Genomic DNA, 24,496 nt, shown 5'->3' on the forward strand with positions numbered 1-24,496 from the left:
CCGGAGGAGTGTTGGTTCTACACCGCTACCACAGGAGCTTTGGACGACTGGGAGAGAGAGATTTTCAGGCCCGGGGCTAGCTGGTTAGCATGCTAACTCCAGTAGATATATACATTTGTACATATTGCACCTTTAAAGCAGCTACAAGGAGCTTTTTTTGGTTGATTCTGGCGGCCCCTGTGGACAAAAGCGGTATGAGCACCACCGCCTCGTGTAGTAAAGATCTTGATCTTGTTTTGAAAGTGAGGGAAAGAAAGTTGCGACTTATTTTTAATACTGTTGTGTTTATTCAATACAGCTGTCTGCAGCAATTAGTAATAAATAACTAAACTTTAAGGTGATGTATCTAGATTATTAACTGTTCTATGATGATGGTGAAACAAACAAACTTTGATTTAGTAACTAACTGTTAATACACCTGGCTAACAGAGTCAGTTGCTCAGCATTGTCATAGCCATTTTGTTGAGCTATATCAAAAGTTATCAACATTCTCTAATACTCGCATGTCTTCATAATCACAAGCCAATAGCAGGAGCAATAGCAGAAAATGTATACAAATAGCCATCATCCTGTGTCTCATTCGCTCATGTAGGTCACATAGAACGGTTGTATTTAACTGCGACTGTTTCATAACCAGTTTAAAGTTCCTTGTACTAAGTTAAATATCTTCATATTCATTTTTTCCAATCCTAACACTTCACGCTACTTTTCTTTCCTCTCACATCATCTTTAATTACAACATTTTTCTATAATGGAGAGCCTCACTTGACCAAATGCCTGTCAAAAAATGTAGATGTTTAATTATAATTAAGATCAAAAACAACCGTTTAGCAAATTGAATTGCAGCTCCTACAATTAATGGGCTATTTGTCAAGCAATTTGTGTAGCTTTCTTTATAATATTATGATAATAACAGTAACATTTAGCTTATAATTAAATGAACAGAAATTGAATTAACCCCTTCAAGCATCTGCCTCTGATTGATCCAGTGCGTATGCAGCATGTGCTCTACATTTGCATCACAGGTACGGTCCTCAAACAGTCCGACGTCGTCCATCATCATCACTGTCACCGTATAGCATGGACACACGCAGGCACGCAATATAGAAAACCAGCACGAGGCGCACATATGCACACAAACATGTATATACTGTATATATATGTGTACACACACACACACACACACATGCACACAGTCCGGTGGATTGTGATCTCCCTGCTCTCCCCACAGAGCTCTGATTGACGGGCTGCTATAGGAGCCATCTGCGCCCACTCACACTGTGTAAGATCTTGGACATCTGTGTCTACATAAAAGAGGGGATTGATGGAAGGGGAGATGGAGGAAGTGGCGTGTCGACCGTGTCTGTGTATCGAGTACCAGCGGGGTGGATGAGGACCGTGAGAGGGAGTGGTCGTCACCTAATAAAGACGGTTGCAGCTCATCTGCGTCAGGCGGATCTCGAGGCTAAGTTTGTAGGCTGAGGAAATGGAGTGGGTGGGTGTGGGCATGAATGGAGGTCTGTGGATGTGTGTGAATTTGTAGTGTACCACAGATGGGTTGAGCGTATGTGTGTGGGTTTCAGTGAGTGTGTGTGTGTGTGTAGGTATCTTTCTTCCATCCTGGCATTTGCATCGCATTTATATTACAATAGTCAAAACTACGATGGCAAGAATTGAATATTGAAGTTAAGAAGTGTGGTCGGAGCCATTTGGTTATCATGTGCGGCCAATCAGATAGCCCCATATTCTCAGTTTACCAATCAGATATGCCTCAGAGGAGGGAAGTAAGGAAATGTAATTTCCAGTCGACAGAACGCCAGAGGAGGTCGTCTTATGTTTCAACGATGAAGCAACGGAAAAAGAAATGGGACGTGGCAGAGAGCCAAGGTATTCATAAAAATGGGAATGAAATGGAAAAATAAACAGTTTAGGGCTCGGAAAGATTAGAAAAAAAGAAAAAAAGGACAGAGATACAAGGAAAAACAACGATATCCTCTGTCTGACAGATCTCAACTCCTCTTCACTGTCGTCTCGGCTCCATTTGCGACGACCTGTGTCGTCTGAAAGTGAGCGGCTGGAGCTGAACCCGAGAGCCGGGAGGGAATGTGGGCCAAAATGGCAGCCACAGAGGTCCGTCACGAAAGGTTTACCCCAGATGGGCCAGAGAAGGAAAAACACACGCGCTTATTTCAACACGTGGCGATCCCTGACAAAGACACGGTGGCCTGCGGGCGCACAAATACGCACAGGGAGGCTTTATTTTTTTATATCTGAACTGGGATCTGCTGTGTGTGTGTGTTTGGAGAATCGGAGGAACTGGGCGTGAGCACCTAAGGACCTCCAACCTAAACACAGACGCGCTCGTTTGGAAATGAGAGCGAGGGCAGATACGGAGCGCTCGACACGACACAGCTCATACAAAATATAATAACCAGGCGAAGCAGGTCGGACACAAATTCACTGCGCTCTGCTTTTAAAATGCAAACAAGTACACACAACCTCTAAACTGACATGCATATTATATTCATATTGACCTAAATGTTTACACCGCATCACTTCTCCCTGAACTCACACACACACACACAAACACACACGCACTCGCACACACACTTCTTCCCAGACTAAGTTGTAACCCAATCAGCATTTCTGCTTATGCAGCATGAACTAGTGGAACAGTGAGCACACTCAGCAGCTTCTACCTCGAACACACTCCCAGGCCCAGGACCCCCCAAATCACACACACACACACACACACACACACACACACTCACAGACACACACACACACACACACACACACACACACACACACACACAGACATTAAAACACACCTCCTCTCATGTACGTGTGTGCGCACACAGGCCACGAGCCTCCTCACCGCACACAGTCTGCTTACACTCGCCGCTGGACACACGGACACATTTAAACACACACACTCGTGTGTAAAAATGCGATACACTCACTCACTTCACACACACGTCTACACACACACATACACACACACTCTGTTCAGTCTCTGCCCACTTCCATCCCACTTTCTCTTGTTACATCCTCTGTCTGCTCTTTTTCACTCACACGTTCTGTCTTTTGCACATTAAAGGACACACATGTGGGTACAGTGGTGCACGCAAACACACACACACGCGCGCACACACAGATGCAAATATGTAGACTAACTTGTGTGTATTCAAAGATATAGTGAAATCATTGCCTTGGCTCCATTTGTAGTTTTGTTAGCTTTGTTAAAGGGGCATTATGTAGTTTTTTGGAGATTCAAACTCAGAAGTTTAATATTTACAATATCAATGAGGTAATAATACAAACTCATAAATATTTACTTTAACCATAACTGAATAAACAAGCTGTTCTCAGAGGAAAATAGGGTCCATAGAACACTGTTTGAAGCTAGAAAGGTGGCAGGGTCCGCCAAATATAAACAAAGCAACAGCATGAAATTGTGTTGTCCTTTAAGGTCAGTTTGTTTATTGAGTTTTTTTCAGTCATGAAAACAAAGACTTTGTTTATTTAGTTTGTTTAGGCATAAACAAATAAGCCGAGGAAGATCTTTAAAAGTTCTTCCCCAAAACTACACAGTGCACCTTTAATCATGTGATTGAAAGATGGACGTTTTCAGTTTTATCATATGCTCATCCCACATGCATTCATTTATATTCTATATGTGCATTAACTATGAGGTTATATGTCTTCATTTTTCATATTCGCTCTGTGATAAAACGCACTGTATATTCAAGGACGCCCCTCGAAACGGGAGAAAACAAGCAATTCATTCAAATAAATTATCATTTGTCCCTCTGCCATACTCCATTATGGAAAATAACCTGCCTCTTGTCTTAAAAAGCCCCAGGGAGAAAAAAAAAAACAGGAGAAAAAAAAAAAAAAAAGAGCTACATTCAAAATTCAAGTGCAATTGTCTGTGGAGTACTCTTCACTCCCCCATTCTCCAAACAGGCAGGCGCTTTAGACGCCTACATGCCACGCAATAGCGGAATAATGAAACGGCATGAAAGAAAAAGGCGACGGGGCATTAAATTATGTTTATCTGGATGTGTGTACGCCGCCGCTGTGTGAGCGAGCGAGGAGTGTGTGTGTGTGTTTGAGTGACACGCAACATAAAAGCCCGACAGAGGAAAACACTTGACTGAGATTCAACAGATGGGTAATATTCCATTAAACTAATGCAACACTTGTGAAGTGTTTCTCGCGTTCATGTATACAGCGAAGGCTCAGCGAGGGGAGAGAGGTTTTCGATATGTAAAAACCAGTGTTTGAATGACACATTTTACTTGTTAATTTCCTGTTGTTGACACAGCTCTCCCTTTCTCCCGCTGCTGGCAGAAGGTGCACGACTTGGACTGGAGGTGTGTTTTCGTGGTTTGTAAGTCTTAAAGAGCGACAACATTCAGAGGCCGGGGGAGGAAGAAGGAAAATAGCAGCTCAAAAGGCACTGGCGCGGAGAATTACACATGTTTGTCTTTTAAATACAAGGGCTAGCTTCAGAAAAACCAAAGGCACACAGTACTGTAATATCTCCAGCGGTTTGGTTTGGCATGTCAGTCTCTCTCTGTCTTTCCCAGCCCTGCCTGCCTCCTTTCTTTTTTCTCCGTGTGTGGCGCGGTGTGCGTTTTCTCTCGGCCACAAAACACAGGTGTCGGAGGGGGGAAAAAAAAGAAAGAAAGAAAGAAAAAAAAAAGACGAGACAGCCGTCCGCCCCGCGAAAATTTGCAGAGAGCTTTGCTTAACAAAGTGTTCAAATATTATCCTAAGCTCAAGGATATCCACACATGCCTCAAAAGTTCACCTCCCCTCCCTTTCTCGCTCTTTCTCTTTCTAAGCACAGTAGCAGGTGTGGGTTGGTTTCCATGGCGACCGTCTTGTACAGCACAACCTGGGGCCCCGTCGGATTTTTTTTCCACTCAGGTGCGGCTGAGTGACGGCTCCGACAGGAAATGTGCAACCTCGCGCGTGAACCCCGCGATTAAGAAGCGCTCCCGTGTGTGTTTCAATCCAAAAGAACAGGAGGAGGACGTGTGTGTGTGTGTGTGTGTGTGTTGCTGATTGATTATTCACCACAACCTCTCTAATTATGTGAGAAGTTTGCTGCTCGAGCCATCAGTTTACAAAAAAAAGTGTTGTCTCCGATGCCAGCGCAGTTTCAGTCGAAATAGGAACTGAATTTTCTATTTTTTCACCCAAAGTGACTCATAGCTGTAATTCACGGTCAAGTACTGTGTCTTATGGGACGTTTTAATACCACATTCTGTCCTGTGAATGTGAGCACGTTCAACCAGAGGATATGTATCAGAGGGACTAACAAGGAAAAGGTGACCGCATCCCCGAACCGCACAGAATCTATAAGAGTAGCCTAAGTATGTGTTGAATTTCATCTCTCCCAACCCAAATGCTAGACTCCCTCGTCACCGCACGACATTCCTGCTCTCCCTCGAGGGGGAGAGGAAGACAGAGAGTGAGGAAGGATACTGAATGCGAGAGAGCCGGGAGAGTTGACAGCGGAGAAAAGCAGCATAATGAACGATAAAGTCGAGACAAAAAGAAAATCAAGGATAATGAAAGCAAAAAAACTAAGGCAGAAACATGAGCGCGGCGGCAGAGGGAATAAAAGCGTGCGCAACAAAAGCGGGTTGAATGTGGAACCGTTTCATTAGCGTGCGTCTCCTCCTGTCGTTTGGACGGCTGGACCGCAGAGAGCGGTTTTCCACCAGCGCCGCGACCACAGACGGCTCGAGGCCTGGCCGTGCCCACCGCAGAGAGCCCACTCACACACCACTGAATGCTCACGGTGTAACCAGGCTGCTCAGCCTCTCTGGTTCGCATTACTCTTAAGGAAAACACACACAGACGCACGCTCACTTTTGTATGCAAATACAGCTGCAGACAGGAACTTGTTTGAATATGTACAAATAGGCAAAGCGGGCCGTGTGTATCCAAGCACACACACACAAATCACAGTATCACTCCTCTGCAGAGCCGTGCAGAGACGGTGCTATCGCCAGGCGGTTTGATGGATGGACTTTGAGAGGAACCAGGCTGTGGTTAGCGTGGTCATGTCTGGAGCCACTGCCTGTTAGTGCAGCCTGTCAGCCGTACCGTGTAGCCGAATGTCAGCTCTGCCATTTTATTAGAAATTAATGAGGCAGGGCTACAGATCCGAGCGTGTCCCAGGCAAACTGTGACAGCGAACACAATGATGCCACGGAGACACAGACGCACAATTTCAGCCCTTGCACACCATTACGAGAGGAGCCACTGTGACAAAACGAGGCCTCGCGTCATAAATGAATAAAGCGTCTGCGTTTTGCATTTGCACGAGAAAGTGATCAGAAACAACATCCCAAATCTTGTAACGACATGATTTATGTACGCCGTATCCCAGTGTGCCAAAGTAAAATACGACATTTGAGCAAAAGTGTTTGCAAAACCTTTCCTCATTATATCTCAGGCTGCTGCTGACATTTATGACAGGGAGAGAGAAATAACAAGTCCAAGAGAAGGAGTGAAAAAATGACTCCACAGCAAATTAAATCTTAAATTATAGAGGTTTTAAGGGACTGGTATTTCAAGCTGACCTTAAATTTTGACACCGAAACATTAAGAGGGGGAAGAGTTGTGATTGAAATGACTCTATAATTATAAATCCCTGCACATTCTTAGCGGCATCAATCTTCGTTCCACATTTCTGTTTGTCCGCCACTCCCCTGTCTCCGTTTTTGTGCGTCCGTCTGTTGTCCATCAGTCGTTCAGTCCGTCTTTCCGCGGAGATGTCCCCCTCATTTGTAACACGACTCTGTTTCGGATTGAACGGTGCACCCTTTCTCCGTCTGACTGACAAGACTTAGCAGGTGGCGGGACCCATTCATACCCGCGGTTCAGCAATCTGCGCCACGCTGTAACCCAAGCCTACGTCCCAAACACAGATGCAAAGACACGGGATATTTTTCCTGCGTGCACGTCCATACAGCGCTTGTGTACACACAGACAAAAAAAAAAAAAAAATGTCCACTGAACATACACGATTGCTGTGTGCACACACGTTAATCTTTGGGCAAACACACGCTGCGCTCACTCTACCTCCTGTTTTGGCCTACGAGCGCACATCCAGATTGTTTTTGGTAATCGTTTTAGTGTAAATAAAATTTTCTAAAGTAAATAGCGGCGTAACTGGAGAACATTTATGGACGGTGGGGAAATGCATGACATTCCAAAACATAAACCAACTCGGAAAGGAAACAGAGGACACGAGCAATCGAAACGTAATAAAACTCGCTGCCGGTTTTGCCACACGGGGGAAGATAACACACTCTGCAGCAGGCTGCGACTAACAGTTATTTTCATTGTTGATTAATCTACTGACTATTTTCTTAATTAATCGATTAGTTGTTTGGTCTTTTAACTTAAAAAATGTGGAAAATGTCGATTGGTGTTTCTCAAATGCCAAAATGAATTCAGCAAATGTCACAACTCAAAGATATGCAGAGGATTACTGTCATAGAGGAGTAAAGGAACCAGAAAGTACTCACATTTAAGAAGCTGGAACCAGGGCATTGTTGCTTTTTGTCTTAAATAGTTGTCAAAATGGTCTGCGAATAATCTAAAAGTTGACAATTAGTCGATTAATCGTAAGCAAAAATGTTTATTTCCCTGGTTAAATCAGCCAAATAATTATGATTTTACATTCTTATAATGGGCAATAGTGTTATTAAAAGAAAGATAAAATTGCTTTTTTTCTTAAAACATTATTATCAATATAGTTGCAGGTACACTGGTTGCACTGGTGCACCTAATGTTTTTTATTTAGGTGCACCAAATAAGACATTTTAATTTAATTTCCTAAGAAATTATGCATACGATTGAAAGACAACTGTTGTTTGTTAAAAATATTTGTAGTGGCTACACTGCTGAATATCAGGTGCACCGGTGCAACCAATGCCACAGATTTTCGGGTGCATGTGCAACCAAAAAAGTCGAACCCTTGAGCCCTGAGTTGGCGACTGAAGTAACAGTAGACAAATAATCGATAAATTGTTGCAGCTTCAATTTCTCCCATTACAAAAACAATCACCAAACAACCCTACCCTCCTGAGAAAACCTCCAAGTTATTCATTAAATCAGTCAAATCAGCCAAATAATCATAATAGAATTGTTGCTTTTATTCTGAAAGAACTACTCAAATCCATTAATTGTTTATCAATACTTGCAGCGCTCCAGATTAACTTTATACTGGTTGAACTGGTGCACCTTACTTTTTCATTCAGGTGCACCAGTACATAGCTCAGGTGCACCCAATAATACATTTTAATTACATTTCTTGAGATATTATGTCAACTATTGTAAACAGGGATACATTTATTCAAAGGCAACTGTCTACACACCCTGCTTGTGTTTGTTATAGGCTACATTTTTTTTTTAATCCGACCTGCTAAGTATCAGGTGCACCGGTGCGACCAATGAAAATTAACTGTAGCACTTAACAGATTTTTGGGTGTGAAACAGTCTCACCCTGCAGCCCTCAGCTGACAACTAATCGATTAACCACTGCGGCTCTACACTCATTCCCTTATTAGCTTAAACTACCGACAATAAGATATTTTCTGACACAGTATGAATGGTGACATGACGATGAACGAAATCACCCACTTCCTGTATTAGTAAGCGAGTGTAAAACTGCAACGACAACAAGTGACAGATCTTTTTTTTTTTGGGACTTGATGAATGGCTTTTTGTTTTGCATGTGAGTTTGAGTCACGGCACAATTATCCGCGGGGCGACATAAATACACTCTTACACACACTTCACTATGCCAGCCTTCATCGTGCGGACATTTAGTGATGGGAGCTCACAAAACACTGCGGTCAGGTATGTGAGTCAGTGTGAGGAAATGTCATATATTGGCATGAAGCGTGGGGGCAAAACCGCTGCGTAACATTGGGCTCACACTGCTGGAATGTGACTGTGTGGGAACAAAGATGAGGGTAGTCGAAAAAAGAAGGGTAGCCAAAAGATATGTATCAACTGAGCTGCAATCAAAGAGACAGGAAAAGTAGACCAAGGAGAAGAAGAAGAAGAAAAAAACGACAAACACACACACACACAGGGCGCACACACGGAGCCTTCTTGAAGATTGTACTTAGGGTCTGCGGTGTTGTGGTTCCTTGAGATGCGACTGAGCCGCAGGAGAGGGAGGAGGAGGTAGGACGAGAAGAACGATGAGAAAGAAAGAGAGGGAGAGCGGGGAGATGGAGGCAGACATCTCCAAAGTTGGCGCGTTGGGAGAACACCTTATAATTATCTGCATCCGCTCTGTCAGCCTCAGCCCACAGAATGGACGGATACAACGAGAGAGAAAACAGGGAAGCCAGAAGAAAGAGAGAGCGAGAGAGAGGCTCATTCACAGACAAAGATACCCTGATAAACCAACACACATGCAAACACCCACAAACATACAAACAAGTATGTATTTTCATAGGCAGGCACGCCCACACGCACACACACAAACGCACGCAGGGACACACTCACACAACACGGGGCTTATTATGGGGCTGAGTCCAGACTGCGTTGAGTGCGGTTCCACACCAAGTGTCTATTTCGAAGGCTTGTAAGCCAATTCCAGATTCCCTGTCTCTTTCTCAGTCTCGCTCCGTCTTTCCTCCGCAGTTCCACCCAACCATCCATCCAGCCAGCCATCCAGCCAGCCAGCCAGCCAGCCAGCCAGCCAGCGTGGGGCGGCCGCGACGGCATTAAGAGGTCATACAGTAGGCTCCATAATTACCCACCGCCGAGGGTAATTATCAGGTTGTTTAACGAGACCTTTTAAGTTTGAGAGTGCGGCTCGCTGGCTCCTTTTTAGGGATCACAATAGGGTCAAGTTTTTGCAGTCGCACGCCCCTGTGCTGTGTTTCTGTTTAACTGTGCGGTATGTGCATCGATTGCCCTTTAGGGGTCAGTGTTCCTCCTGATGAACACTCACAGTGCAGAGTGCTGTAGCTGGATTGTGTTGAGGAATGTGATCGTGTGCAGATATGCATTGATCCGTGGGAGCGTGTCATTGTTTTTTATCCTGGCGATTCAAACCGTCGCTGTATTGCAGCAGAGCGTGGTCTCACTTGTGCAACATTAAAGCTCTGAGACGATGATTTCAATATGTCACATTTCTTTAGAAATTCTGGGTGATGGTGACTCACTTTGAAGAGGAAAGGAGAGGAAGAGTCACATTTGTAACCTTTAAATATTACAAAGCAACGCTGATCTCGATCGGCTGTTTGAACAAAATCCAGCTTTGATGAAGTGATACCTTCGCTAAGCAAGATTATTTTAACTTGGACTTGAGTTTCACCTTTCGTCTCCCTCTCCTTAAGTTACCGGTCCCGGCGAGGAAAGTGAGAGCTATTCTAGTCTCAAGGAGAAGAGAAAATCATTAACTCCTGTGATCATAGCTCTGTCCCCCATCAAGCCACATCCTTTTAGCTGAATGTCTAACTGACCCCGCTGGGAAATCATTTACTCCGCACTTGCTTCGCCAGCCGTCCCATGAGAGGTCATTTTATCTACCTGCCTCCGTTTCTCACTCGTTCTGCCTCTCAAACTGCTTCGCTCTGCAGTCGCTCGTCTTCCCTCTTCCGGGCAGAGGAACATCACTCACTTTTCTTTTTTTTCTCCTCTAACTATCCGTCCCCGGAGGCAAGTCATCAGCGCTCATTTGAGAATGATTTCACGGGACCCTCCTTGCATGCTTGCTGTTTATCCGACTTCGCCGGATCACAGGCCCTCCTTGTTCTTGCGACCGTCCTCCTCCCGGGGCCCCCAGTCTGTCTTTTGCTCTAGATCGTCCCACTCGAGGACCCACTGTTGTTTGACTGTCCTTCCCAGGAGGATTCCTCCTTGTCGTTTATTTGACTTAATTACTATGCCGGCTTCGCGGAGGGAGAGGGGGATGACTGACACTTCACTGAACGATCAGCCTCCCTTCCTTCTGCGTCGTCTACTGTGTGTCTGCCAGCTTTTCCTTCATTAAACGCAAATCTCCTCCCCTCCACCGTCGCCCCCAACATGCCTCCATCCCTCTCTTCCCCCCCTCGAGCCGCCACAGTGTGGGTGTTAACCAAGAATGGTCCTCCTGAGAGGCATCAAGAGAGCCATCAAACACCTGTGGGTCCGAGACACAGGCGAGCAGGGACATACAAAGACAGCAGCACATGCACACACACACACACACACACACACACACACACAGCAGCAGTTTGCAATCACACGTAATTATAGAAACAGTGATTCGACAGCACAAAAAGAGATACCGATTTGTGAGCTTATGCATACAAAACCAGGTGTCTAATTATATGAGTGCACGCCAGACCCGACACATTCTTGCCTCGCTAAGAGACGCACAAAGTCGCACGCCGAGCCACCACTTACAGTCTAAGGGGAGGAAATAACAAGAGAGGGTGTTGAGTCCTCACACCAAGACGTGGCAAGAACATTCACACGCGCACATACACATAAACAACCAGGCTTTGATGCACTTTTTAGCAAAGAAATAGCTGTACATCCACCAGAGTGCATCCATCACGACGGGCTACAAGACCCGCTCGCTCCATCGCGTGTCCATCACTCGCACAGTCAGTCAATACGCACTTTGATGCTCGATGACATATCTCTTGTCTCGTATTGTTGTCAGCAACATGTTCACTTGTCAGCCTGAGCGGTGAAGAGGATCACAAGGGGGGGAGGGGGGGCAGCAGGGAACTATATTCACATTCTTTAAACAGATGGCTTTGTAAAGGAGGGATGACATTTTCCCATCATGCTTTGAGGCTCCAGTTTTGTGCGAACTGACATGATGGTGCCCAGGGGATGTGTGACCTGGAGCAGGTAAGTTCAACTATGATACTTTCCAGATTTTTTTTTTTTGTTGTTGTTCATGAGGTAAATGTGTGTCATCACCCTTTAAAATCTTAAAGGGGCACTATGTAAGAATTTTTAATATTAATGAGGTAATAACACAAACTCAGAAATATTTATTTTTCCATAAGTGAATAAACAAGTTGTTCTCAGAGGAAAATAAGGTCCCCAGAACACTGTTTGAAGCTAGAAAGGTGGCAGGGTCCGCCACATATAAACAAAGTAGTTGTCCTTTAAGGTCAGTTTGTTTATTCACTCGTGAAAACAAAGTGTTTGTTTATTTAGTTTGTTTAGACATAACAAATCAGTCAATGTCGATCTTTCTCTTCCGATTCCCCAGAACTACACAGTGCACCTTTAAATCACGATACGCAAAATTACAGTGCCGCCAGGACTCACTGAAAAAGCGTATTAAAACACAAAAAGTCACATTTTCACTCCAGATTTAGATCACAGACAATCGCCATACAGACTTGGAAGTTGACAGGGTGATAAAGGAAAATATACTCTCCCAAAATTACAAGTTACGCTCCATCTAAAGAATAGAGCATGTCATATAGCAGGCCTCTAAACATAAGTTACACCAAACGTCTCGGCTAAAGATAGAAAATGAAATAGAGTGACAAACATCGCATTCGCCCCCTCCGAGGCTTGAAAATTCCCCCCCTCCCCGACAAAGATCGAAATTATCCGAGTGACCGAAGCTTTGGGTGACAGTCGAACACACCAGGGGGACTATCAACCTCATGTTTTCGGCTGCGATACGACGGCAAATCAACCTTCTTCGTATTTTTTACGAGAGAAACGGGACTAAAATAAGGAATCGGGAGACCACACTCCCAGCCATATACTTTCGGTCATGTTTTAGGACAAAGAACCACAATGGCCTCCCTCACTGACATTAAAAAAAAGGAAAAAAAAAAAAAAAAACATCCCAAAATATGCCAAAAATGCTGCCAGTTATTTCTAGCTGAGATGAAAAGTCTGCTATTACAAAGAGCCTGATTTAATGTAGGGTGTGAGAGAGGAGACGAGACAGGGAGAGAGAGAGGGAGGAGGAGGAGGAGGAGGAGGGAGGGGAGGAAGAACCGGCGCTCCGCAGTCTCCCCTCAAAATAACACAGAAGCAGAGGGAATAACATGTTTGCTGTATACGTCAAAAACTTACACGTGCACGTTATAAAAAGCAACACGAAACTCCCTCCGCTGTGGATGCATTATTTAATGCACACGCTAAAACCACCGCCGTGTATAGTTTTTTCCATTTAAACAAAACTCTACAACTGTTGGATCCATTCGGGATAGAGTAACGAGAAGTCTTAAAGAAAAGGCTCTGTGTCATGACCGAAAGTTTTTTGGGACAGAAGCCATCAAAACAGAGGCTCTGGTGCCTGTTCGCAGCACTTAACAGGGCTGTACAGTACTAGCAGAAAGGGGACAGCGCGAGGGGAAAATCGGCACAGGGGCCAATATATACATTTAAGCCCCTTCCTCAGCATGTGGAACCAATCTGACTATTTGTAAGAATAGTGAATTCTGCGAGACAGCCAGGGCCGAGCGAGAGGAGAGCAGAGGAGAGGAGTGAGTTAATGGGGGAGAAGGTTAAGCAAGGGAGTTAGATGCTGTGTACTGACCAAGAGGGGAGAAAGAGTGAATGGGAGAGACACACAGGCAGAAAATAGATTCACAGAAATAGAAGAGAAAGAATGGATGAAAAGAAAAAGCATGAAAGAGCACCCACAGGCAAGAAAAACAGTAGACGAGCGAAAAGTCTACGTTAAAAGCAACCGGCGCCCGACCGCGCTCTACCCTGGAGTAGTCAGAATGGAGAATGGACAAGTGGGCTTACCCTTGTATGACAGCTTTAGCCTGGGTACGTTGTGCTTGGGCTCAACACCTCTTCCCGGCTGCACCGCCCCGCACAGCAGCACTACAATCCCAAACAGGTAATCCATGGTGCTGGAGTGCTGCTGGCTGGCCTCCAGACCAGGGGGCACTCACGACCCCTGACCAGTGCCCAGAGATGAGTGTCTCCTGCTGGGGTGGGGTGGGGGGTGTCCGCCGAAGCCCTGGAGCGTCCCTCCACGCGAGCCCTGAGAGTGGTTCCAGGGAGAGAGAGGGTGGGGAGGGGGGGTACAAAATCCTGGTTGTGCTCCCCGGCTCAGAGTGCAGCCTGTTGGGGGGGACTTCTGTAGTGTGAAGTGGGTGGAGGAAGGGGTGCCGCTCACATGGCTCCCCGTGTGGAGGTCCAGGCTGTGTAGTCCCTTGGCTGTATCTGTTCTCCCCCCAGGTGAAGGCTCAGCAAAGGCTTCAGCTTGAATGAGATGAAAGGCAGAGCCTGTGTGAAGGTAAATCAGATCCACAGTAGTAAGGCTATCCTTTCCTAGAGATCTGCTGCTTCTTCTTCTTCTTCTTCTTCTTTTTTTTCTTTATCTCTTTCTGTCTCCTGGCTTCTTCTCTTTGAGCAGACACTCACAGCAACCCTCTAATCCTTGTGTGCCGCTCCACCAGACTGCGAGGGAGAGAGAGACGGAGAGAGAGAGCTACACCATCCACGGGAGGAGAGGGGAGGGGAGGGAGAGCAGCTGAGAGAGAGAGAGAGAGAGAGAGAGAGAGAAGGGGAGTGCTGGTGAGAGAGAAAGAGAGAGGGGGGCGGGATGACACGAGAGCAACGATGAAACCAGTATAGTGGATGGGAAGTGTAGTGGATGGTGAGGTTTTTATAGAGATGTCTCTTCCGCACTTATTTCCTTTTTTATGTTCGTCATTATTTCCGTTATTTCTTATCGCTGACACCAAAACTCTTGCTTTAAAAAGCCTTTTTCTATTTTTTCTTACTCAGTGGAAAAAAATGCCAAACGTATAGATTGAATTGGACTCTTTATTAGCAAATTAATCTCAACACAAGACCCATTTCGAAGCTTTTCTGGAGCTTTTGAGCCGATCAGGTCCTCTGTAGAGCTGTAGATGTTAAACTTCTGTTTTAACTTTTAATTAGTTTTATTGCTTTAAGGACTTTTTGTCCACGTTGGCTTAAATGTCGAGACTTATTTGCTAGATTTTGTTGAAGAGACAGCTCCTTCCCTTGATGGAAAAAGTAAATCAGAGGCATTAGAGACATTATACTGTCTGTGTGTTATTACATTGTGTCTTCAGGATTTTGACAGGAAAAATTCACGTGTTACAGCTTTTTAAAGGGGCACTATGTAGTTTTGGAGAAGAAATTCAAACTCAGAATTGTAATATTTACAATATTAATGAGGTAATAAAGCAGTTTTTTACATAACTGAATAAACAAGCTGTTCTTCAAGGAAAATAAGGTCCCAGAACACTGTTTGAAGCTAGAAAGGTGGCAGGGTCCGCCACTTATAAACAAAGTAAAACAGCATGAAATTGTGTTGTCTTTTAAAGGTCAGTTTGTTTATTCAGTTTAATCAGTCATGAAAACAAAGAGTGTTTATTTATTTAGTTTGTTTGGGCATAACAAATCAGTCAATCAAGATCTTTCTCTTCTTCCCCCAAACTGTAATGTAGTGTAACCAACAGATGGTCCCTTCTTATGCTGCATTACGCTATTTTACATTTCAATTATTTTAATTTTCTATCAAATCTAATGTAATCTAATAGTTTTTAAAGGCTTTTTTTTGTCAACATAGCTCATTGTTCCTGTTTTTTTCCTTTTCTTTTCCTTGTTTTGATTTTATACGATGTCAATTTAAAGGGTCCCCCTTCACTGATCTCTCGTGAGTATAAAAAAGGCAATTTCTTTAAATTTTAAATGCATTGTGGATCATCTTCATGGCTTTTTCCGGATGTTTAGGTTGAAACTTTAGGGGTTGAAGTGGGTTTGGGAGTTATTCAAAGGCAGACTGGATGAAGGAAAACAGTTGTAGTCTTGGGTAAAGAGAAATAAATCACTGCCAGGCAAGAAGGAACATCGGTGTCTAATTTCTATAACAGCCATGTCCTGTACACTCTCACTAACACCTTCAACAAAGACAATTATAAATAAGATAACCTGTTAAAAGAGCTTCAGTATTACTTTCCCACATTTGAGGACATGTTTTTCAGAGAGTTATGAGGAACACTGTAATAAATCAAAAGTCAAACTTTTTCCCACAGTCAGAGTTTTTCAGCCTTTTTCGACTTGTCCAGATGAAACCAGCCGATTCAGGGAAACACATGCTGGGGTTCGACCTGTATAGTCTGAGACGGATCCTGTATCTGGTTAAGTCATTCACATCAGGTCAACAACACCACCCCCCCCCCTCTCCCACCTCTGAACCCCCTGCAGGTGTTTGTGTGTGAGTGGCCACCTCCTGCTTCCTCTGACGGGGTGACGGAGCAGTGGTGAGGTGATAAAAGCTTTGATAAACAGGAGTGCTGATGTGTCGACTCACACACCTCAAGACACTAAAAGAAAACAACCCCAGAGTTGGGCTGCTATAGTGAGTGCAGTGAGCGTGTGCTTGTGATATAGGGGTAACCCTCATACTCCAACACTCCCACCAGTTCTTTGTATAGCGAAACTCTTGCTGCTGCATTGTGAAGCATGTCGGATGTGTTTGTTGTGTGTGTACACATTTGCAAAACTTGCTGGTTTCCCCAAAAGTTCCTGGAAAAGGTACAAGAAACGTTTGCCAAAGCATGCGGGCCGTCTGTCTCCTTAAAGGAACAACACCCAGTTTATTACAGATAAGATCTGTTTTTGTAGTTTCGGCCATCGTTTCTATGGGTACAAAAATGACATTACTTGCAGTGATCTGGAAAATCAGTGTCATTGCTAAAAGGTCAAAGGAGGAAAGAAACTACTGTTGAACTTCCAGTTTAGCTTAAAGTTATCTGGAAGAGAAATTAAGGCATTTTTATCTATTGCAGTTATCCAAAATGTACAATGTAAATGTGCCTCACAGTGTGGAGACCGTTTTCCCTGTTTCAACTTTGACCTACAATCTATTTTCCATAGTTGTGGGCACCTAGTTTCCATTTTCTTTCAGGTTGACCTCCAAAAAAAACAGTGATTTAGTTGATCTGGCTAACCAGTTGACTTGTTTACAATCAGTCCGATCATTGTATTACTCATATTTCCTGCTTTGTCTGAAGTTCTAGCCACATCACCAAGTTCCCAGATCTAAGCAATTAACATAGCGGGGACAATGATGTCATAACCATGGAAACGGTGGCTATGAAAACGAAATAAACAAAACAAATCATTATTTACGTAATGTTGACGCTCTCCTTTTGCATTGTCAGACAAAAATGATTCAAATTGATGCAGGAGAACCAGAGATATGGGTTCTCCTTCCACACATTCTGAATTACTGTCAAAACTGGATGCATACATTACCCACAATGCTCCATCACCAAGACGTCGGTCAGATATTTCAGTGTGCTACAGTATGTTGCTCTGGAGCCACAAACAGCTTTATACAACTTTTTCTGTCGCCCTTTAAAAGAGACTGATATGTAAAATTAGCAGAATTCCCCTTTAAGAGTCAATGAATGTAAAAATTGCACCTTTTCACCGCTTCCCTTTGTTTAAATTGCTCTGAATGATTCGTGTTGTGTGCCTACATGTTTTCCATTGTGCATTCACTTCCACAACCGTGGCGCCCACGTCCTCGTATCTCATCACCCCTTTAGTCTAAACGGCCTTTTTAGCTGTTTACCCCAAACAAAAAGATGTGTGGACAGACACGTAAAAGTACCCTCTCCTCACACTCGGCGTCTCTCCATCGACCTCTGCCTCTTCCCTCTGCCCCGGTCAGCCACCTCCCTCCCCTTTATCTGCATCAGGCAAACTAATGGCAGCCCGGCTACCTGCATTGATCTTCGCCGGCGGATCGAGATGTGCTCGAACACGCCTTCATGGCTTGCCCTTTAGGGAGTGCAGCAACAGTCCGACCTATCCTCGCCCATCTATTTGCGACACCCCCCAGCAACCGCGGCAGGCGGAGCGGCCCTGAGTAATGACGACTTAATAAATGGTGACACGTCGTTGGCGGCGGAATGAGATGCCCATTGACAAGGAGCTTCCAGAGGCTTTCAGCGCCTGCCGGTAAAAATAGAAGAGGACACGGGACACCCTGCTTATGAGGACACGGCGGATAGGAGATAGGCGTCAAACAGGTCCGTGTGTGTGGCTAGTGTCAAAGTGCTGTTACTGATATGATGGTGTATCTTCATCCGGAGGTATGGGAAGCTCTGTTAATGTCCTGTATGTGTGTGTGTGTGTGTTTGACAAAATGATTATCGTAACGTGACGCCAGATGTCTGTTTTACAGAGAACATCGGAAATGTACCACCCTGAACTTCGACCTTTCCTCTCTTGAGCACACACCTACAAACTGCTCATAGTCGAACTGACCCTACTGTTCCCGAGGCCATTGCCGCCGCCAGCACAGAGTAACTAATTGCTGTTTCGATAAAAGACATATGAAGTTCAAGGTAGGAACAGCCATCTCTTCCTTTATGCCGCAGGAGTTTCTCTTCCTATTCACTTCCTGTTCCCAGGGAGGTCACACGGCAACCTCTTACTCAGCAAGTGACATGTCCAGGATGAGGAAAAGGTGGGAGACAGTCAGGAAAGATGGGTGGAGGGACAGAGGAAGAACAGTAGCGCGTAGCGTTTCCGTTTGTCCGGAGCTGAACTTCTTTCCAAGACCCCAAAGCTGCTTATCTGACAGGTTAAAGCAAAGAGACTAGAATGTGTTTTTTGGAGGCCATGGGCCACGTTGGGAGGGGGATGTATCGACGATCATATGACACCATAAAAGATGCAATAACAGATGCCAAGTGTGGAAAGTGAAACTGTAAAACATCAGCACACGGCTGGGTTAAACCGAGGACGTTTATTGCAAAAGGGAGGCAAAGAGGGGGCATGAGAGTTAAGGAGATAACTGCACACCTCTGGACTTTTTCATCACACAGTTGGCTGGGGAAAAAAAGCAAGATCGCCGTATACATCACCGGTTGTGCAAGCGGTATGTCACAATTAAACATTTACCTGAACGTGTAGGCGTGGGAAAGGAACAAAAAGAAAAAAAACATCTGCGTAGGCAATCATTACTGTAACTCTGTAAACCTGTCCGTGTCTGCGAGAGCTGCACAATGAGCTATATATCACGGTATATGAAGCCTGAAAGTGCGTCTCCGTTAGCATGTGAAAACGTCAACTCGGACTTTCTAATGTTTCCGAAATCTAGACAAAGAGATAATTTTAACAGAGAAGACATCTGGAGTGTGATAGAAAGAAAGTCTGGCAGTTTTGCGATTACAGACGCACACTTTGACAAAAAAAAATATAAAATTATTCGTCCAGTCAAGTGCCGACACCTGTTTCTGCTCTTGCGTGCTCTTTTTCGCCCTCCTCCTGGCTCTTCAAACAAAAGTGGCGGCTGCATTAAAAATCCATTCTAGAGCTCATTAACAATGCTGCCTCTGCACCAGAGGAGCTTTCAAACCCCGGCGGAGGGAAATGGGAGGTTTCCCTCCATTTCATCGCTTCTCAAAAGGTCAGAGGTCGGCCTCCAGGTTTACAATGGGGTCACGCAACCCCATCGTGTGCATGACGGAGGCTTGGGTAATCTCTTTTAGCGAGGCCTTCCACCTACACATGCATACGAGCAGCTCCGTGCGCGCACATCCAGTTTCCGCATCCACTCAAGACAAGTACGGGAATGAGAGGATAAATAAACAAAAGTGGAACCACATTGCACCATGGGAGAGAAATCACGACAGAGCTGTAACATCTGTTGCGATGAGGGAGGGACGGAGGGAAGTTGTTGGGTGTATTTATTCATTGCTGATACATTTCCATCCATCTTCTGGTGACGGAAGTCTCCCGTGGAGCTTTGCCTCACACAGATGTGTCCGCTCTGCTCCGAGGATGACGGTGGTACAAGGCAGAGCAGGAACCGTTTACAGGAAGCGGGGAAGTTTGACTGAAACGTAACGCTGATTCATAAAATCTGATCATTTCCTGCTGTGACTCGCTGCTGACGTCCGCGTGGGGGAGCAGGACGGAGGAGTTGTTTTGTCTGACATCAGCTGGCGTGCACTTGTTGAGGAGAACGTAACCATGTCCAGAGCAGAGGTGTAATCTCTCCTTCTGAAGTCCATTATAATAATATACACTACCTGTGAACCGAGCGGCTGTTTAGATCAGAGCAGCTGAACAACAAGCACAACGTTACAAATGAATGACTGAGCGACTTCCAACTCCGGGATGAAAGACTTTTTTTCTCGTTCGAGTCCAAAGGAGGCTCATCATGCGGCACCACTGATGCGGAAAGGACCAATAGAAGTCTTGAAGTGAGGGGGGCGCGGACTAATCCAGGACCTGAAGGATTCCTTTAAATCGTATGTATATGTAAATGCAAAACACACCGTTTGTGAATGGAGGTTTGTTGGGGGAGGACTTAAGTCCGGGGTTGGGCTGAGACAACAGCGGAGAGGCTCATTATTCCCTCTATAAGGTCAAATCAAGGAGCTTATAGGCCTTGAAGAAATCTGCTTTCCCTTGCCCCTGCCTCCCATCCAATAAGGCCTCTGAGAGATCTCTCAGAGAACATTAACTTCTCTGCCAGGTCGCTGAAATTAAAGTGTAACCTAATTGAGTGGCAAGGAGTTGTTTAGGTGGAGGAGTAATGCTGAGACTAAAAGCATTACCTTGTTGATAGATGAGGGTGGAAAATGCCACTTTAGTTTCACTTTTTCTCGATGTTTTCTCAGAATCGCCCACGCTGAAACTGCAACAAATATATTTCTTCTCTCTCTGCTTCTCCAGCCGCTGAAATCCTGCATTACTGCCCCCACCAGTTAATGACTGTGGATGGATGAAGCCTTTAACTCTAACAAATGTGGTTTTATGTTGATGTCTACGTGGTTTTCAGACAAAAACACAGTTCTGTCTGCCTCCAACTTGTTATCTTTTACTTAGATTACAGGTAATCAGGTTCTATTTCTGAAGTTGTTCTTATCTTTCAGATCAACTGAGGGCATACTGTTAATCTTGGATAACAGCTGGCATTAATGACCATCAAGCTATAAAGTTTTTATACGCGTGCAGCCTCCTGACAACAGTAACTCAAAATAAAACATGACCAACATCGCAGAGTATCACCAGTATTAGATGACTGGGAAACTAAAACGCAAAATAAAGGCCTATTTACAACTAAAGACTATTTTCCTATTTACCACCTGATTTCCAAAAAATTGGAAAATGTGTGAATATATGCTTCTGAAATTGACGCTTAACAAGTCGGGACAGGGGCGACAAAAGAGTAGAAAAGTGGTGGAGCGCTCCAAAAACACCTGTTTGGAACGTTCCACAGGTAAACAGGTTCGTTAGTAGCAGGTGAGACGAGGTTCAACACTTTGTGAGACACATCACTGTATAAAAGATATTACTACAAAGGCTCAGGACACTTCCTAAAACCATAATTTGGATTCTGCTTTTTATTATCGATTTACACTTAATCTGAAAGGATGCGTGTGAGACATGTTAAGGAAAAAAGGACTTAAAGAAGGAATCAATTATCAAAAAAGTAGTAAGTAAAGGCTAATGTCAAACCAGGGACCTTGCAGTACCAGTACGTGGTATGCCCCTTCATCATTTAGCTGCCAGGGCAACCCTATGGAAATAGTTGTATAATAATTTTCTGATGATCGATTAATCGACAAATTGTTTCAGGAATCCGCTCTGAAGACAAGTTTATTTTCTTTAAATACATTTGGGGGATCCTTTTATGCCTTTATTGGGCAGCATATAGTAAAGGAGTACAAGGACATGGCCAGACTTGAGCTGCGGACCATTACATGTCATTTTTTAACCCCTAGACCAGCAACACACCGTCTACAGAGCATTTTCAAAAAAGGTTTTCAAACTTTTCAGCAATGTGTCAACCAAACAAAACCAACAATGGCCATGAATACCACTTACCACGAAGATTTCCACCGGAGAAGTCAGTATTTGTTAAAACAGCTTTCATGATTTGTTTGAGAGCTCGTCAACTGATTAAGATTTCAAAGCTGAGTGTCTGAAATGGGATTGAAAGTGTGCAGGACCCGCAGAGTTTCAAAAAATATGAATGGGGAAATGCTATTAGACCAAAAAATGCATCTGAACTGGCACCAGACTACAGTATGCAGTCACAAAAATACCAAACAGACCCCCCAAACACACATCTCAAGTTTGGAATGCTGTTAGTCACCATCATGTTTCATACATATCAAGTTAGGTATCAACATCTATACCAACTGACATCTCCTGCACCGTAAACAGCTTGTATATCCATGTCTGTGTCACAGGATCCGAGAATCCGACTGCGACGAAATACGGTTGAGAATAAGACTTGTCTGTGAATCCTCTGGCTGCTCCATAAATTTCTCCTGTCAGGAAGAAATTCTCTCAGTATTGCTCTCTCTCTCTCTCTCTCTACGCCTGTATGGCTGACAGCGCAGGAACAGTGACACAGCACTCCATCCCGCTCTTCTATTAAATATTTACACACTTGTGAAACATATAAAACTAACCGCCGGCGCTCGCATTACCGCTCGGCAGAGGAGTCACATTTAATATGGCTCACATTCGCTTCCAAGAATATGCGCGTTAAATAAGGAGAGGTAGAGAGACGGACAGACAGACAAATGTTTCCAATGAGTCGCCGGTCAACTGGGAACTATTTCATTTATTTTGTTTTGTTTCATTTTTTTTTGAGATTTAAATCCCACATCCCAATCTTTAACCATCTCAACGCATTTTCTTTAACGCGTTTCTGACCGGTTTAATAGATTATGTGCAGAAAAGTTAGCTGCGGGGATCCAGCTGCCACTTTCTGCCTCCGTCACGAGTGCTTTTTGTTTATTCTATGCAATTACCATTAATCATGTTGTCTTTTAGGGCTGTGCTGTATCCCCGTACGTTCTGTTTTAGCTCCTGTCTCTTTAAGGCCCCTCCCCCTGAATACCCAGTCTGCTCTGATTGGTCAGCTCACACATGTCTGAGCCGGCACCCCACACTGCGACTCCGGTTGGCTCTGTCCTGTTTTTCAGCTTCCAGTGAGCTTCACTTCGACCGTGAAGACAGGCATCTATTGTACAAATGTGTGACATGGTGACATCACAAAGTCACGGAATTAAAGGCGGGACTACTGACGAGGCGTTTAAGTGTTTTTCTTGGGAGAGAGGAGCTCCCGTTGGCGTGGTTTCAAGACCTTTATATGCATGAGAACCTTTATAAAACAATGAAGGAAAGGAAAAAAACTAACATAATGCATCTTTTAAGATATCTACAGATTAATTTGGCAAGACATGACACCACATCCTCCAAATTATCATTCGCCGCTTCCTTTCACATATCTTTCGAGGATAAGTTACAGATACTTGACTTCTTTTCTCATCTTGGAAGTATTTCCACTCCTTCAGTTCTTGGATCAGCGTAATATTGGATTTCTGCACTATTACATTTCATTTTTATCTGCAATCACTCACAGGCAAAGAGAGGAGAGGTAGTGGAGTTGTCCTCGTTTTTGGGAAGGGGAGAAGATTGCCAATTTGTGGTACATAACTAAAAAGTGAAGTAAAAAGTACGATAAATCACAGCTTCCAGGGAGTAATAAGTAAAGTGATGATATCCCTTCTGAAATGATGAATGAGGACAATATATTTTTTGAGACGCGGGCCCAACATTGATCGCTACCATATGATTTCAGTGAACGCTATCTGAGAGTCAACTTATGTATTCTAGCTTGGTTGGTGAACGTCTCCTTTTAATATACTAGATGTGTTGTGGCATGTGGGTGACTCAGTCGCTGCATATTTCTCCACAGTGATTTGCCCCAGCTGTGTGAACAGGCTAACACTTCCACGCCAAGGGAAAACATTTCTGTGTTTTATCAAGAGAGGAAAACTCATCGCAGATACGCGGCGGTCTCGCTCGGCTGGCACCGAACTTCATCACCTCTCATTACTAAACTCTGTTTTTCCTCCAGATAAAAGCCCTCGCTCCTAAACACAGTTACAAGTCCCATTTTTTACAACGTAATTACCTTTTTTTATTTATTGACTCAGCCCTCTCCTGAAACCATTAGCACAATATTATCAGTTCAAATGCATCAGGGCCCATAACGCAACCTTCAGGCAACCTTTGTGCCCCAGTCAGTCTGGGGCAAAGTGGTTCACGTCTGTCGCCTTTAAGTTTTTATGAGACGCCGTGTCATGTAACCCTGAGAACAAAACTGTCATGTACTCTCCATTCATTACACTGCGCAGACAAAGTCCTCGTATTCTGCTACCTTTACAGCATTCATATATAGGGCCCTGGGTGAATACGAACCATCTGTGTCAACAGACTTCTGACAGGCCGGGATGGTGAGCGATGACTCCCACCTGTACGAGAGCACAAAAGTCTGGAACGGTTATGTAGCTTCTTATACAAGTCACACAAGCTCATGCAGACTCCCACTGTACACCTGGGAGAGGTCGTTTCTGATAAGAGTAATGACCGAAATGACTCACTCCAATTCGACAAGGGATAATTGAAGGACATCCTGCCATGTTAATGA

At 44.4% G+C, this 24,496-nt stretch overlaps 1 protein-coding gene across 2 annotated transcripts in view; it reads right to left on the reverse strand.

The window, feature by feature from the left end:
• Nucleotides 1–24,496, reverse strand: part of sema3aa (sema domain, immunoglobulin domain (Ig), short basic domain, secreted, (semaphorin) 3Aa) — a 74,069-nt gene that overhangs the window by 19,961 nt on the left and 29,612 nt on the right. The window contains exon 1 of one of the 2 annotated variants that reach the window (XM_084345750.1): nt 13,780–14,515. The exons of the other annotated variant lie outside the window; for it this stretch is intronic. Coding sequence (XP_084201876.1) covers nt 13,780–13,885 — 106 coding nt within the window. The 5' untranslated portion in view covers nt 13,886–14,515. Of the gene's footprint in view, nt 1–13,779; nt 14,516–24,496 lie in introns of those variants that run through there. 2 annotated transcript variants of the gene reach the window in all.

Source organism: Pagrus pagrus (genome assembly GCF_965226575.1).
Source record: "Pagrus pagrus genome assembly, chromosome: 23".
Taxonomy (NCBI): Eukaryota; Metazoa; Chordata; class Actinopteri; order Spariformes; family Sparidae; genus Pagrus; species Pagrus pagrus.